Below are 15,565 nucleotides of genomic sequence, written 5' to 3'. Positions count from 1 at the left end.
CAAGGATACACACTATTCGTCACACCACGAGAATCTAAAATTAGATTTTAAAAGCAATCATTTAAAATTTAGATTAATTTGTTGCATAATTAGGCATATGAAATATAAGATGGTGAATTTTTCAGCAACTTTGAACAAAGTGATATAACGGGAGTGCAGCTTCATAATTGGATAGCTGGTGCAAGCTCTCTTAAAAATACCCTATAAAATATCTGATTTTTGAAATATTTTGTCATGGCTAATATTGTCTCAGGAAGAAATTATTCAATTGCTTATCGAATAATATCTGAATTCTGTGTGTTATGATGTGAGCCGTGATAAGATATCTTCAAATAACATTTCTTGCAACGGAATGACGCCATTCCAGCAGGTCCAGTGCAGCGTATCCGATTTCCCATAAAATCTTAAATTGATGTTGAAATCTTTTTTGAAAAGGCCCCACTAATGGCTTTCCGACTATTACTCCAGTTTAAAGAAAAGATATATCTCTGAATCTTAATATAATGTGACAAGTTTAAAGAGCCCGATGTCGTGTGCCAATCAGTGTCCATTTCAAGGTAATAAATTCTAGGTAATAACTCTCATATGTCAGATAATGTTTACCGACTGCCATTGAAAGATGCCCTTTTTATTGTTACCAATTGGAGGGGATCATATGTACTTATCTCTCTCTCTCTCTATCTTCATGAATGATTTGTGATGTTTATACGGACTTATCTTTAAAATTGACTTCATAATATGGCAGTCATTATCATTCTGTATCGTAAAATGGGAGGCTCTCGCTCGTTCCTATTTTAAATCGTGCATGAAATGGTGGATGTGTTTTGATGGATTTTCATTTTGTTTTCTTCCACGTTTTGATTTAAGAGGTGTAGAAATCTGTTCATGTTGTTACTTTCAGTGACCGGATAGGGTCTGGTTAGAGGGGCGGATTTGCTCCTATTTTTAAAGCTTAGTCCCCCGCACGTCACAAACATCTTGCCTTGTCTTCGTCAAAGATTTCATTTAGACGTCCGTCAATTTTCGCGTAACGTCTGTTTTAAAACAACCTGAACTCCATTCACTATTCAGAAAAAGGAGCACTATTTCTCCAAATTCCTCTCTGACAAGTCATCTACCTTTGCTCTGATAAAAATGTCATATAAAGGTGTAAATGTAGATGAAATTTGAAAGGTATCAGAGTGTCATGTTTTTCTAGTAAATCGAACCATACCGTGCTGCAGCCTACGGCGGGCGGACACACATGGTGCGCGTACGGCGGGTTGGTCTGTATCGGTCTGTATCCTCATGTGCTTTTGTTCGTTTTGTTTCTGTCTTTAGCAGTATCCCTTGTGGTTTGTAAGCCGATGTAGATGCTTTCAGGCTCAAAATCGATACCTTTACTTGTCAATACGGATTTAGGTATTATATAGCTTAGCAGGAGCTGTTGTAGTTACATGGCGTACCAGGAGTGTTAATGAAGTTCCATCAGTACTATCTTTGTCCATATCTTTATATACCACGTCCTATAATCGTTATATACTGTGTATACCATGTCCTGACTTAACGGGGATTAATATTCAAGAACAGGTGCCACAAAGTACACACTTTCTCAGTCAATTATCCCTATGTATATCATTAATGATCAGCTCATTAAGCTAAGAAAGTAAACATGTTCTTATAATCTTCTAATCCTAAGAGTGCTTACATTAATCCGGATGGGATTTGAACCGCGGTTTCTCTTGTATTTTCACCAAATATTGTTAAAATAGTCTGCTTTCATCATTAACTGCATGCCAAGGAAGTAATGACTATGACATTGAAGCTTTGTGGTTATAAATTGTGCCGCTACATCATTATGAAACCTATCTTTTTCATAATCAAGATAAAGTATTGAGACTATTACTTCGGGTTTCCCTATGATATTTGATGTACTAGAACAACGCGCGTCTAATGTACGATTCGAATTCATGCATGCAGAGGTTCGAGGTTCGAACCCCGTTCGCGCTTTTCGGATGGTGACGTTAAATGTTGGTCGCGGAAAAAAAAATCACCTATAAATATTACGACAGGGAGATCTACTTTCGAATATTTGAGTCGAATAATGGATGAAACTTGACTATTCAGCTTGCCAGCTTTCATCAACTCAACAGTTAAATTTACACTGTGTAAGAAATATTCTTATGAATATACCACGGAACATTATGGTAAATTGCACGCGACCCCCCCCCCCGCCAAAATTGAGTAGACCAGTTATAATTGGCGAGACGAGTGTTGTTAAGGATTTGATCTTCTCAATTACATATCAATTCCATCGTCAACATCTGGTCCACGATAATCTCCAACGAAATATTATCCCCCTTTTCGTCTATCATGACTTTAGAGAGCAAACTCCCAATCAAACTACGAACCAAGTAGGTAGAATAGACGCCCCCTTTTTACTGGTTGGAATGGACTAATCTTATTACGCCAAACCCAAAGATATTTACCCCTACACCCAAAAGAGGAAAGGATAAAAAGTTCATACTTCTTAACCTTCAGTGAACCTAGAGTCAAAGTCAGCGCGGCAACCCAATACCAATTTCAAGTTAAGTTTCTTGGCTTGGGTTTCCATCCCTTATGCCTTTTTTTTCTTCGGCTGTCTTGAGAGTTATATTCTATTAACCGTGACATGGTATGGAGTATTGTCACCAAGCTGCATGCATGATCAATCATTCAATCAATCGGTCAAGTTCTCCACTGACAAAACTTAATTTCATTTAGGTGGGACTATCGCGTAGAAACGTAATACAACAGTCTGCCAAGACATTCCGAAATGTGTCAAACTCGACGCCGAAACTTAAGAAGGTATAAATTGACGAATAACATTTTTTCGAAATGATTTTAGGATTCCCAATAGACTATATAAAATGTGATGATAAAAAGTACGCAATGGTGGTACAAAAAGAAGCTTATTGGGGTAAAATTATGAATTTTTTTTTTTGGGGGGGTGGTGCTTCGACTCCATAACTTTAAAATCGGGTTGTCTTCATCCAAGACTCTGATTTAATTTAAAGTCTATCAATATTTTATTTACAGGTCTATATACCACTGTGACCATGTTTACTATATTAAAAAGTTGAATTTCATTTGTGTTTGTATTATTCCTATTTCAAATTGAAGAATGAGAAGGCATTGCTGTTGACTTAAGTTGGAGGCCAAGTTTGGTTAGTTATAAGTATAATCACGCACGTTTGATGAATTATCATTTATTCAATATCTTAGATTGCATACACAAAATAACAACAGTTCTATTTCAATAAAAAATATCTTTCATGATAGTTAATTTTGTTAGATAAAAAAATCATTATTAATGAAAGATTTACTTAATTTATTCGATTTAAAACCCAAAATACAGAGCTACTAAGGAAATGACACTGCCTTTCTTTGATTGATTGATTGAAAATCACATTTATTTCCTTCAAACAGATACAAAATAATATTTGACATAGTAACGAATACAGTATATATTTCGACACAATTTTGAAGGAGGCGAAAACCCGGAAAGCAGAGCTTGAGTTGGGGCCCGGGTCGCCAGATACAAATAAATAACAAGTTGCGTACTGTAATGACATCATATGTAATTGCATATAAATAAGAAAGTTAAGAGTAGAAAAAGAAACACAGATGGTCTTTGCTCTGTCTTGTTGCGGGAGCTTTATTAAAAGTTTGTTTCAAGGAAATGAATTCAACCTGGAAGTCTAAGTAAAAATGGGAAATGATTTTAAACCGCATTTTTGTTCATGGAACTACAAAATTCAAAGTTCACGAGAACAAAATGTACTGAAGATGTAACTTCCGAGCTTTCTCCATTATCATGTCGCTGCCGTTGGTCTGTCGGTCAGTTTGGCCATTTTGGTCGAAGACTTTGACCTTAACAGTCTATATTAAACATGTTAAAGGCATATCATTCTACTCTACAGTGGTTGGTAGTAATAAATAATATACGGGGTGCTCTACAACCCTATGGTATTATTGAATGGATTCGGCTTACCTTATTTCATTAAACCCGTATTTTGTTACGTATCTCGTATGAAAATCAATTCAAAACACCCCTTGGCCGACGTGGGCTGCCTGCGCTAGCCCCTCGTCTGCGGGATGAATGAATGAAAATTTGTGGTTTGTTATACTTCAAGCAATGGTTACAATCATAAGCATGATTAACTGTGAGATATTTTGATAAATGCCCACTTATAAACCCAAAAAGATTGTTTTTATATCTTTGTTACCTATGGACAACCAGAGAAGAGAGCCGCTGGCTATTGCAATTTTGTAATTTTGTAATAATCGTTTGCCAGAAATGCACTATACACAATTAGGTCAAGAAAGATTTGAATTCCGCTGACCAAAAATAGTGAAACCTGTGCAGTTCTGTCAGACAATTTGTGTTTTCCCAAATGTCTCAGCTAAACTCTTTTATGAACATCAGTGCGGATACAGTTGTATACACTTTTCAAAAGAAAAAAAAGGGCTTTCGCATGTACACCGCAGGTTTCCACAACTCCTGACATGCATGGGATAATGAAGACCCTCAAAAGTTTCACTTGTCTACAATGCCTTCTAAAGGTAGTAGATTATTCCTTTGGGGGAAGAAGACACTACGAGGGCCCTGCTCGTTCTCATTTATAATGGTTTACAATGGTCATCTTGTCACTTTACACAATATTTTCACATGTTTGGCCACTGTTTACGATTGATGAGTTTTGAATTGCTAATCAATGCATAGCGACATCCTATCACAAGCATCCAATCATCTGGAACTCCAGTTAAATTTAGCGGTCTTCTGTTTGCGGGAGACCAAAGAAAGAATGGAATGAGTTGGTAAATAAAATGTTTAAATAAAATACCATGTTCGGCTTCATTTGGTGTTGGACGGAGATAGTGCTTCGACCTTGTCTCTTCTTCCTTTATAACTAATATTACCATCACGAATGCAATAAGGGCGTGATTTAGAATATCCAGGGTAGGGGCTTGGAAATGCTTCGTCTTTCACTCAAATATTGTATCTGAAGTATCGAGAGTTCTCTTTCTCTTCTTTCATGTATGTTATGTGTTTAATGTATAGTATTCCTGCACTCACTGCGTACTATTTAGAATTCAGAGATGATCACTTCAATAAAGTATTTGATAATATGCAAATAAGCATGATATAAGAAATAGTGAAAGGAGACTATCAACAAGCGAATAAGAAATTACTGATATTAAAATATCATCCACGAGCATCCCTAATATTCATTGTGATAATCTATACTAGAAAATAGTATGCCATCATGAATCCTGAACTCAATGAACCATTCCAAGGAATAATAGTAATTTCATTTGATTTACGTCATGACGAATATTAATTACTTGACTTCTACATTGTCTATATAATTCCTTTGTGTATGCTTAGCACGACATTGCTTTTGCTGTTTTAATACTACGTGTCTGCCTATTTCTATTGATGTCAGTAGAGAAGAGCACTAATTAAGTACGTTCAATATTAATCAAATAAAAGTACCAGTCCTGGATTGAGCTATATAGGGGTAATAAACATCACCCCTTAATTACCATAGTACAGCTCTTATATGTCTGCACTTTATGCATACTACCAGCCAAGGATGCAGGTTAATTGCTATACAGCCACACTGATGCAACCGCCTTCAGACCGATTAAATCTATTCAGTTATTTCCAATGAGCGGGTTGGAGTCAGTTTCATTGGTGTGAATGTAGTAGTAATTGATTAGATCGCATGTTATTTACATCAATGATAAGCTGGTTTCCCCTTTTGACAACGTTATTTTTAACCACTATTAGTTTGTTCACTTTTCCTTTATATTCCATTCTTTTTTCATGCAAATAGATTTGAAATATATCTTTTTGAAATTAATTTGATTGTAAGCTTTGTAAGGGGGCAGAAATGGATACTGATATTTTAGCATGTATAATATAACCGTGTGAGGTGTGACCATGCATTCAACCCTTTCAGCATGTTCAGAAGTACGATTACTTATGTGAATATGTAATTCAATTACACTTCTAAAAGCTAAATCTAAACTTATTTCTAAATTTCGTGATGCCTCACCATTATAATGGCTATAGGTCATTCATTTTCATTTTGTTCATAAATAATTCATTCATGTAATATAAAAGGTAGTACATTGAATGCACAATCTTGCACGGTTTTTTGAAAGATTCTTTTGGCTCAGAAAGTTACGACAATGTTTCATACATGTTCATATTTTTTAACAAAGGTACATCTATACATGTACATGTAGGAGAATTATGAAGATAATTGACCACCATCTGCGATCAATGAGTTACCACTTTAAACTAATATTGAATAAATGGAAGCAGGTCATATCACTGTGGCTCAGGCCGTGTAACGGTGGCTGAGGAGCAGCAGGGAGTGTGTTTGTAAATCTTATGAAGATCATTTCTCTAGTATTGGTATTCCTTCATATTGATATATTGCATTAACATAGAGGTACGGTATATGTTAAGGTGCAGGTGTTTGATGTTTTGAGGAGGGCGCACAGTTATCACAATGACCCATGACAATATACCCCAATACTAGTCTTCAGTTACTTAGGTTTGTTTAACTGAATAACTGGCTTGAATGGGAATACCCTTTTGTTTTATAGAGAAAACATGAATAGATAAATAAATAGATAGATAGATAGATAGATAAATCAATAAATAAAGATATAAATTTTTACAATTACAATTTAGTATTAATATCTAATCTTCACCTAACTTAGCGTGAATTATGTGTTGAAAAACCCTGCTGTATTCTGGAAGAATAGTTTTTGACTTCGTATAAAGTAATCCAGAACCACTAGTAGCTCTATAGGCAAAATTGGCTAAGCAGTATACCCCTTGTAACCCTTTATGGGTTTATCTCTGCCACTTTAATCATGATATTGCCTCTACCGCCCACCATTCCTCCTCTTATTGACTCCCTGTTAGGCCAATTCTTTACCCCTTGAAAGAGCGCTGACGGCGACACACCATGCTGGTATCCTTCTGAAGATGTGTCTTTGCACTTGGTAATAAAACCTGATAAATCTGTGACAGTCCCGAGAAAAGGGCATAGCACTAGTCAATGACATTTGAAATTAACCGGGAGACGGGGTTGTTATATCACCCAGGCATGCTCAGAATCCATACAATATTGAATTCACTTTGTCCACAGATTGTACAAAGACCGTGTATTGAATTATACAACCATAGCTTCATGATACAACTATGTAATTGCAGGAATATTGTTAGTATGTCAACTGCAATTTAAATATTTCATGGTTTGGGGTCATGGATTTTTGTTAAAGTTCTTCCTGTTTTGACATTTCAGCGAGTTATGACAATGGCGAATGACCTGGAATAATAGGAAATCAATTTCAATTATTATCGAGAAGTTGTCTCTGACATTATTTTAAATTCTTAAAAGAAAACGGGAAACTTAAGTTATTAAGGTCATGATAAAGTTAAAATCATATGAGACTCGATGTTAAATCTTGTATTTGTGGCAATAGCTCGGTGTGTTCTGAATATTATTCTATTAATTTATTTCACTCTCAAAATCATGATCAAAATGTTATCGATACGATAACATGTAATTTTGATATTCATTGAAACCACACTATTCATTTCAACAAAGGAAATAACGAAGGCAAATCGTTGTCTTTATTTTCGTGTAAAGAGACACAATCATTGCTTATACAGTTAAAAGAGCTATAAAACATCTTTTCCAGTAAAAACTAAAACGCATATAGGCTTATCATCTGCCAATGATGGAATATTCTACTTAAATTGGCCTTCTTCGGCATAAGATCAACCGCTGTTGATGAATTTTGACTGTAGATGCCCTCCACCATGAGTATAAATATTTGATGAATCCTACTATATTAGATGGTGATGGAGAGAATAATAACGATTGTGATGGAAAATGGGGGAGGCTGGTCTTTTAGAGGGATGAGGAATAGAATGTTGATTGGCAAAAAATAATATTGGCGTCAGTCTGGCTCTCGGCGTGTTGATCGCACGTGCTTACTGTATGATGTATCATAAAAAATACAGGCTTATTACATTAACATTAATTTCAAAGAGAGTCCTACACGTAATACTTGTGAAATAGATGGCTTGCCATAGCGTTCTGGTGGAAGAGATCAAACTGATTCAAATTTGCCTTTCATATTTAGAGAGAAAAGTGTGATAGTTAGTGTTGTCTTTGAACATCACCCATGAACGCGTCGATCTTTCCCCAGGGCCGTTCGTGATTTGAATTTGGAACATTACCGTGGTGCCCTAATTATAAACCTATCCCTCAGAACGCGGTCGAACACTCTTTCCGTTTTCATTGTTTGGTAATTACCTCATCTTTTCAATTCAGCTAAGAAGTGGTCTGTAACTCCTACTTAACACATTATATTGTTCTCTAATCCTCCATTGTCATGATAGTTAAATACCTGTAGGCGAGAAGAAGCCTTCACAAACAGTCAACAAAATTTCTTCATTTTTTGTCCAAAGCCGAGAGGAATTTGTTGCATAAAATCGGATTGATTTTGATCCCATTATTGTCTGGTCATGGTTGAATATTTTCACCGAGTGAATCACCCGTTATACTTTCCCAGGTTCTTAGTATATATCTCTATTTCAGTTGAATAGATTATTAGTCAAATATATCCGATCTGTAAACAGTGTAAGAATTTCACTTCGGGCAATTTATGGTTCTCGCCCTTGTATTTACGTTTACGTTGCATATACTCTACAGGGAAAAGTACTTGTATGTAATGGTGAAAAATTTATAGAATACCAGGAATTTTCTTTGTAAAAATGTCACATAAATACCCTACCCCATCCACTTGCTCTCCCTTGCGTCTTTAAAACACAATACCACTCCCCTTTAATCTGTCCACATCTCTATCTCTCTGCGTCAGAGGCGTCGATCCTGGGGGGGCAGGGGGGCAATCGCCCCACCAATGAAAATATTAGGGGGGCAAACATATCGTTTTGCCCCCCAATAATTCCGCATGTGCAACTAAAAAAATAAAATAAGATTGTAATGTTACACTGAAATAAGCAAGCGAGATTGAGATACCAACTCTTTATACCAGTTCTTTATTTAAAATCGTGCTCAACATGTCCGCTTTTCAGATTGGAATATAAAAAATTTCAGCTCGCGCTTCGCGCTCGCATCATTTCTGTAGCAAAAACTCATACTTTTCATGATTAATTTTTTTTATGATGATCCTTAAATGTCAGGATTTTATATCAATAGACTTTTGAATTTGAATTGATTAAATAGGTAAATAGAATGTCCCGTTTTCAGTTCTAAACCTCAAAAGAACTCCGCTTCGATTTGCAATAATCTTTTGTTGGATATATATCTCGTTCTTTATTAAAAGCGTCCATTAAACTCAATTTTTCAGATCGAAATATCAAAATTTTCAGCTCGTGCTTCGCGCTCGCATCCATTGTTCTGATACCCATCTTAATCATTGGTACCAAAAATGCTTAGAATATCAAGCTTTCAGGTCAGAATATAAAGAAATTTCATCTCGCTCTCGGCACTCGCATTATTTCTTTGTAGTGAGATACATGTATCTATCCTCCTCATGAGTTACTACAAACAAACCTAAACAGGTACATTTTTCCTGTTTTCATGTCAGTATACTAAAAAATTTCAGCTCTCGCTTCGCGCTCGAATTAATTTGTTGGTGAGCCTGAGATATGTTTCTTTCTCATGAGTCATATATATATAATATAGGCCTATGTGTGTGTGTGTGGGTGTAGGGGTGTGTGTGGGTGAGTTTGTTCGTTTTGTGTGATCGAGCGCCTTTGGAACATTATTTTATGATTTTGCCCCCCCAATCTGAAAAATGGATCGACGCCCCTGCTCTGCGTATATGTAAAGCTTTTGTCTCTATTCTGATCTTATGTCTTTCTTTCTCTGTGTCTCTGTTTCTCATTCCCCCTCTCATCTCCTTCCCACCCTCTCTATACCACTATGTTTCCCCCAATATACATATCTATATATTTCATATTGATATGAAAATGATTTAGCTATATAATATTCTTATATTGTTATTGTTATTCTGTGAAAGTATAACGTACCTTGGTTGGATTAAAATGTATCTTGTTTCTTAACGACCATTCTCCATCCATGCTCCTGATGATATCAACGCAACCTTAAATGACCTCTCAAACAAAGCAAATACATTGCTTGTTTTAAGCAACCAGTAAAAATGTCTCCAGTCAATATCAAACACGACAAATGTCATAATTTACTTCCATATCTTATTGACCAAATCTCGCCGAAAGAACAACAGACAAGAAGGCAAACAAATGGAATTCTTTGTACTCGAGATATGGGTTTATTTGTTTGAAATGGTTAAGTGGTTCCTTATCTTGTTCAAATCAGATTACTTTATTGGTGGTCATGCATTCCATGGTCACTAAGTAAATGGTTGTGTAAGAAGCAAGGAACCATGTAGTAGGAGTGACCCAGTCATGATCGGTGGAATACCCCCTTCCCGATGACTCATCTCTTATAAAACGAATTAAAAACGAATTAATCGTTTGATCCGATCGAAAATTAAACACCTTTTTTGTAAATGGTCATCATTTCAAGATATCCCTTCCTGAAAAATGTTGTTGATTTACGAGAGGGAAAACATTGATCAAATGATTCAGAGCGGATGAATTTATCAACTCTGATGTTCTTTGTCCTTCTGTTTTAAAATACAATCATCATTTATTGCACTGGAGCTTAAGCAGAAAGGTTGAATTTTGTCCGTTTTTATTATGAGGTGGGATATACTCTAGAATTTTTGAGATGATTTTCCCCGATCAGCCACTTTTAGCAATCACTGTACATACTGTAATATGCTCTTAGTTGTGGATTTTTAATACTTTGAACTACTTCCATGAAATGACTTAAATCATTGCAATTAAGCGGGTCTTAAGTTGGAGCGAATGTTTTCATAATATATACTTAACACGTAACATTTTTTTATTTGTGTCTTTCAGATGTCAGGTTCTGTCAGCGTAGCAATAACTGGACAAGAAGGAACAAATAGAAAATGAATTGATTATCTGGAGTAACCAGTCAAAATACAACGTCTTCCGCCATCTCCTTGTACGCAGTTCTAAGCATAGCTTAGTGTTTTTCTACTTCATCAGTCTGTCGTCTGCTAATTTGACGTATCACCATGACACCACTAAGGATTTTCCTGCCTCTTTTGATTCAAATTTCCTTTCTTATGATGTCGGTCGACTCAGCGAGCGACTTATTTTACTATGTTGACGAGGAGGTCGTGCCCGGGACCGTCATTGGGAACGTAGCTGACGACCTCGCGATTACTGTTGATGATTCTACCGAGTTCTCTCTGTTAGGCGTGCCCAACGAGACGATGTATGTCTCGCTAGACCCGCAAACTGGTAAGTTAGATGATTCATTGAGTTGAATCTCATTTCATTATCCATGTCTGTCACTTTCATTGACGAAAGTTACGTAATTACAAACTGATATCAATTCAATGTATTAGTAATAATGTTTATGTAGACCTCGCTCAAAGAAAAAAAAATCATAATTTATAAGATTTCTTATTTTGTTTGCAAAAATATGCCATTACTGTTTATAAATAATCTTATCTTTTTATCTATCGTGTTAATATCAATTATGATATCATCTAAACTGAATCATGTTTACTATTGATCTATTTACAGGCGAACTGACAACAGTCCTTGAACTGGATCGTGAGGCACTGTGTCCAGGTTCATCAGCTCCCTGTCAAATCGAAATCAGTGCCATCGAATTGGGAACCAGGGAGGTGATCACCATCAGAGTTACCATCAACGACACCAACGATCACGCTCCGGAATTCGACAATGCCGTCACCAATATTAATATCCCAGAATCCGTCGCTCCCGGAACGAGGTTCCCACTGTCTGGGGCAAACGATGAAGACACTGGAAATAATGGCATTCAGGGATACCGCCTCTCTGGTGAATACGCTGATATCTTTGGACTTGTGCAGAACGAGTACCCTGGAGGACTGATTATCATCCAGCTGGAAGTCCTACAGAATCTTGACCGGGAGAATAAAGACAACTATCAGATGACTCTCATTGCCGATGATGGTGGTGATTCTCCTCAATCAGGGGGCACCATTCTAAACGTCACCGTACTCGATTCGGATGACCATTCGCCTGTTTTTGATAGGGCCTCATATGAGGTATCTGTCGATGAGGACATTGGTGTGGGACAACAAATCATCCAGGTCCGTGCTTCCGACCCGGACACCGGTACGAACGGCCAAATTATCTATGACTTTGGCGGCAGCGTATCGGCAAAGATCCGAGAGCTGTTTGAGATTGATTCAGAATCGGGCTGGCTCTTAGTTAAGAGTGATCTTGATTTTGAAGATGAAGCTTCTCATCAGGTATCCGTTCGTGCAACGAACAACGTCCCAAACCCACTTCCTGATTTCACGACAGTGACTGTTAATCTAAATGATGTCAATGACAACAAGCCTCGCATGACCATATCAGCTATTGATGGAGTCATTTCTGGAGGACGATTCAAGCACATTCTAGAAAACTCTCCAGAGGGTACAGACCTCGCGTTTATTCGTGTCACTGATGTAGATACAGGAGACAATGGTCGAGCAAGATTAACAATAGAAGACGATTTTGAGCGTTTTAGATTAGAACAAATCACAGAAGGACAGTATTTTCTCCAGACGGCAGCTGAATTAGATCGTGAAGACATTGACTTTTACAATATCACCATTCTCGCTGAAGATCGAGGGTCCCCTGTACTATCCTCACGGAAACGGTTTGAAGTGTACATTGATGACGAGAACGATAACTTTCCCGAATTCTCGTCAGCTGAATATCACGCGACGATCAGTGAAAACAACGAACCTGGCCACCGTGTTGCTACACTACAGGCAACAGACGAAGACGAGTTTGAGAATGGCGAAGTTGTATACAGCCTCGTAGATGATAGAGATGGTGCATTTGGGATCCATCCAACAAATGGTGTCCTCACCGCTAATGTGAGTCTTAATAGAGAGAATGGTCAATACATTGAGCTCATGATCAGGGCGTGTGACCGTGGACAACCCCAGAAGTGTAAAGACGTTCCTTTAACAGTCCGAGTTCTTGATATGAATGACAATGCTCCGACGTTTGGTGGAGAGTTGATCGAGCTAAGAATAGATGAAAATCAACCTAGTGGTACTTTGGTTGGTCGTGCCATAGCTACAGATGCTGACGAAGGAGACAATAGTCGATTGAGGTACAGTATCTTGACTGATGCTGTATTCAGGATTGATGAAGACAACGGAAGGATCTTTTCAACAGCAGAACTCGATCGGGAGATTCAAGAACTTTATCATTTCACAGTACGTGCTGTCGACAACGGACTGTCCCCAAAAACAGCTACTGCCACGGTAGTCGTAACCGTCAATGATGTTAACGATCACAGTCCAGAATTCATCTTACCCTCGGCAAATGATGATATTCGATTCATTCCAGTTTCTGCAGAACCTGGTCTCCACATTATGACGGTTGAGAGTGAAGATAAAGATAAAGACGAGAATGCTGTTGTCTCGTATGCAATTAGTCATGGAAACACTAATGGTGCGTTTGGTATCCAAGCCAATGGACAGGTTGTGACGGCCCAATATCTTGAGCCAATGTGGGAAGGTGTCCATGACATTACAATACGTGCTACTGATGGCGGCAGTCCTTCTTCATCATCCACAGCCGTTCTTCGCGTTGTCATAGCAAATGAAGACTTTAAGCGATCCCTTCCACCTGCAAACTTTACATCCTTATTCAACCTTACAATTGACTATTACTTATCAGTCAACAATGGAGCAAGCAGTCGCGGTATTCTCAACGACTGGCCTATGATAGTCATCATATCACTGGCCGGGAGCGCCGTCATCCTCGTCATTGTCTTTCTCCTCGTCGCTGCCCGATGTCGAACAAAGAACCGTGAACAAGGCAAGTACATTGTACCATCGGGAGAAGAGCTCTTCGCGTCACGGCAGGCAGCAAAGCCCGCCGACATCGGGGGCAAGATGTCCGATACAGACTCGGGGCTGACATCGACATCGGCGTCGAATGCATCTACCATTCAATCGAAGAATATTCGAAAATGGCGGGCACAGCAGGAGAGGGATCGTGATTCGATGGGTTCATCTAACCCTGGGTCAACTACTAACCTTGGTACACTACCACCTGGGATCACCGGAGCAGCGAACGTGGACATGAGACTGGGTAACAGGCAGATGAGCACGTTTGGTAGCAACTCTGATCTTCATTCAGAAAGCATCGCATCTATGACGTCAGCCAGAAGGACGCCAGACCCTGATGTAGAGGTAAATATCAACCCAAATGAAATTGAAAAATATGATTTATTTTAAGTTTTATAATTGTTAGGATTTTTTGATACGTTGATCATGTCGATATGACCACTATCCAAAGTTATGTTGGCGTCTTGCGTCTCGTAATAGAAAAAAGACAAAGATTTTTCTTCATTTAATTTCAAAAGCAATATTGTTCATTTTAGAGGTTGTTGATGTGCATGCACAGGAAATGATAGCTTTTTAGGGCCAGATAATAATGAAAACAAAAGTAACTCAATAAAATGTTCATATCCTTTCACAACGCTGTTTGCATTGCTTCAGAGAGAGGGGGTTAATACATGTAGTAAGAAAGATAGATAGGGAATCCTTACGGCTACTCAGTTTAATCTTCACTTCGTTTACTTCATAACTGGATTACAAAGTTAAGTATATTTTGTGTAATTTGATTAACCCATGGCAAGTACAACCAATGAGATTGCTGTGTACATTTCCTAAATGATACCAGATTCCCCATTGGCAATCCGACAAACTAAATCCGCCACTTTCAGTAATATATGCGATAGTTCGACTTACGTCCCCCTTTCAAATGATATTCATGAACTTTAAAATTGAATCATCAAACGAGGATCAAGATATAAACAGACCAAAAATCTGCTGTTTGTTGAAATTTTACGGAAGAACTATATTACTGCCATTATTGGTCGTGGAATGTAAAATTCGATTTTTTTAAAGAATTCAAAAGTCGCGTGCCCGACACACGCGTCAAATATGGTAACTACGCTAAACCCAGAACAAAAAAGACCCCTCTACCAATCCGATTCTTCTGATGAAATACACATGAACAAAACAGGATTCCTTTGTCTTCTTTCATGTCAGAAGGCATCTTTAATTCCCTTTTACAATCTGTTAAAACTTGGCAGGGATAAAGGGAATGGGACAACAAACATCTCTTAACGAAGGGGACCGGGGAAATATTGATTTCAGCAAAAAGACCTTGTTGGACCAATATATGCAAATAATTCCTATAGCTAAGCGGTGATTCTGCTAAGATAGAGCTGTGTGCATGCATAAGAGAGTTGTATGATGGGGTACTGCTAGATGCACAAATCGATTCTGATCAATACGAGAGAAGATATTACGTAATCATATATCGATATGGCACACGATTTGTAATAGTGTTTTTAAA

General features: G+C 37.7%; 1 protein-coding gene across 1 annotated transcript in view; it reads left to right on the top strand.

The window, feature by feature from the left end:
• LOC129260770 (protocadherin-11 X-linked-like) overlaps positions 1–15,565 on the top strand; it is a 28,973-nt gene that overhangs the window by 2,432 nt on the left and 10,976 nt on the right. Inside the window, exons 2-3 of the mRNA XM_054898738.2 lie at positions 11,027–11,437; positions 11,726–14,391. Of these exons, the coding sequence (XP_054754713.2) occupies positions 11,209–11,437; positions 11,726–14,391 (2,895 nt within the window). The 5' untranslated portion in view covers positions 11,027–11,208. The remainder of the gene's footprint in view (positions 1–11,026; positions 11,438–11,725; positions 14,392–15,565) is intronic.

Source organism: Lytechinus pictus, unplaced genomic scaffold (genome assembly GCF_037042905.1).
Source record: "Lytechinus pictus isolate F3 Inbred unplaced genomic scaffold, Lp3.0 scaffold_19, whole genome shotgun sequence".
Lineage (NCBI taxonomy): Eukaryota > Metazoa > Echinodermata > Echinoidea > Temnopleuroida > Toxopneustidae > Lytechinus > Lytechinus pictus.
The sequence above is the reverse complement of the archived record's forward strand: the minus strand, read 5'-3'. Positions and strand labels throughout refer to the sequence as shown.